This window comes from Procambarus clarkii, chromosome 8 (assembly GCF_040958095.1).
Source record: "Procambarus clarkii isolate CNS0578487 chromosome 8, FALCON_Pclarkii_2.0, whole genome shotgun sequence".
NCBI classification, from domain to species: Eukaryota; Metazoa; Arthropoda; class Malacostraca; order Decapoda; family Cambaridae; genus Procambarus; species Procambarus clarkii.
Window position 1 is genome coordinate 2,890,376 of NC_091157.1, and position 2,500 is coordinate 2,892,875.

The following is a 2,500-nucleotide window of genomic DNA, read 5'->3' on the forward strand; positions in this document are numbered from 1 at the left end:
AGGGCAGATGGAATGCCAGTCACATAAAGACAAAAAAAGTTAAGACTACCATTTTTAACTCCACACTGAGACAGATAAAGCACATAGAGAAGACGCTGGTTGGAGAACTGGGCCTGCTGCAGAAACCGGAGAGGATTGTAAATAAGGTTCATAGTGTTGTATGCTCTGGATGATTGCCAGCAACTCCTTTTCAGTGGTGCTATAATTCCTTTGATGAGGTTTCAGCTTGTAGCTGTAGTAGCTGACAGGAAGGATATCTTCGCCACGTTGTTGCATAAGGACACCCCCCGATGCCGGTGCTGCTGGCATCGACATGAGGACGAAGGGCATCGTAACATCTGGTGAGGCGAGAATGGGATTAGTGCACAATAGAGACTTCAGTTGTTCAAAAGCAACCGACTGTGAAGTTGTCTAGTGATATCGTTGGTTTAGGGCTGGTCAAGTTAAGGAGTGGTGTTGCTACTGTACTGAAGTTTTTCACGAATCTACGATAATACGACGCTAGACCTAGGAAGCGCATGAGCTGCTTCCTGGTGGTAGGTCGTGGGTAATGCTGAATGGCTTGTTGATAAACTTTTAAGGGAGCTAGGTTTCCCACTGCCTATCACATGACCAAGGTAACGTACTTTACCTTTGGAGAAGGTAGACTTGCCCAAATTAATGATGAGGCCGGCTTTAAGGAGCTTGGTGAACAACCACTGTTAGCTGGAGCAGATGTTCATCCCAGGTGGTGGTTGCCACAACGATGACAACCAAGCAGGCATAGGTGTTGTCAAGGCCCTGGATAACGATGTTGACAGCTCTCTGAAAGGTGGCCGGGCATTACACAGTCCAAAGGGAAGCTGCTCATACCTAAATGGGTAAAAAAAGGGAGTGGTGAAGGCAGATATCTTCCTTAGCCTGCTCCGTCAGGCTAATTTGGTGGTAGCCCATCAAGTCAATCTGTGAAAAATAAGTTGCATTACCGATAATGTCAAGGATATCGTCGATTCGTGGCAAAGGGTAGGAGTCCTTGACGGTAACATCATTTAATTTGCGAAAGTCGGTACAGAGTCGCACCTTACCATGAGGTTTCCGCACCAAGATGCAGGATGAGGCCCACAGGGACTCATAAGGTGCAGCCGCCCATGGTCAAGGAGGTACTTGTACCTCAGCAAGCATTGCTTCCTTCTTCTGTTGGCTGATGCGAAAAAGGGTTGGCGGATCGGCATCGTACCAGGAAGTAACTTTATGTTGTGCTGAACTACCGTACACTCCTGGGGATCACTGTTGAACAACTTCAGGTGTTGGTTGAAGACTTGATGAGAGGAGCACTGTGGGTGTCCTGAAAATAGTGGGGAAGATCTTTTAGGATTTCGGTGTTGGGTGGCACGGACTCAGAGTCAGTGCATTCAGGAGGAGAAGCAGGGTAAGTTCTCACTGCTGAAGGTACGGATCCTTGAAGGTGGAGAGGAACATTAACACAGTGGGAGGTATACCTTTATAATGCTTCAATAGGTTGATGTGGCACAGTTGGGTCTTCCGCCGCCTATCTAGTCTCTAGAACGTAATTGTAGTTGTTCCTGCATTCCTTGATGCGATAGAGACCTGAGAATTTGCTTTGGAATGGAGAACCTGGGATAGGAAATATGCTAAGACGAAGTCCTCCCACATTAACCTTTCTAATCTTACTTTGCTTGTCAAAATGAATTTTCATATTAGTTTGAGACTTTGTTAAATTGTTACTAGCACACTTATGTACTCTTTCAAGAATGTGCCTCAAGTTTTGAAGAAACTGGGGCACATGAAGAGAATCACCGAAGGTGTTGGAGCATAGCGAATCTTTAAAAGCTTTGAGGGGGGTACGGCACTTACGGCCGTAGAGCATCTCATAAGGAAACACTCCAAGGGATGTGTCACAGCCTACCACCAGGAAGCAGCTCCTGCGCTTCCTTGGTCTTGCCTCCTACTACCGTAGGTTTGTGAAGAATTTTAGTACGGTGGCGACATCATTGATCACTTTAACCAGCCCCAAGCAACGGTATCATTGGACCATTCAGCAAACCATTGCTTTTGAACAACTTAAATCCATGCTCTGTTCTAATTCTATTCTCGCCTCACCAGATATCACGAAGCCTTTCATCCTCCATGTCGACGCCAGTGGTACCGGCATCGGGGGCGTCCTGATGCAACAACGAGGCGAGCAGGTTCTACTGTTGGCTACTACAGCTACAAGTTAAAACCTCACCAGAAGAACTACAGCACTATCGAAAACGAACTTCTCTCCATTGTCCTGAACTTACAGCACTTTGAATCGTACCTGCAAAGTGCTCGGTCTACCACCATCTACTCGGACCACAATCTTCTACGCTTCCTGCAGCAAGCCCAATTCAAAAATCAACGGCTTCTACGATGGGCTTTGTATCTGCAGAATTTCAACCTGGAGATCTTCTACATCAAGGGTTCTGACAACATCATAGCAGACGCCCTCTCCAGAGTCTATGAGGTAGAGGCAGCTACA

General features: G+C 46.7%; 1 protein-coding gene across 1 annotated transcript in view; it reads left to right on the top strand.

Annotated features, from left to right (window-relative positions):
* LOC138359459 (S-antigen protein-like) overlaps positions 1-1,816 on the top strand; it is a 55,060-nt gene extending 53,244 nt beyond the window's left edge. Inside the window, exon 4 of the mRNA XM_069318646.1 lies at positions 1,751-1,816. Within this exon, the coding sequence (XP_069174747.1) occupies positions 1,751-1,816 (66 nt within the window). The remainder of the gene's footprint in view (positions 1-1,750) is intronic.
* The last annotated feature ends 684 nt before the right edge of the window (positions 1,817-2,500 follow it).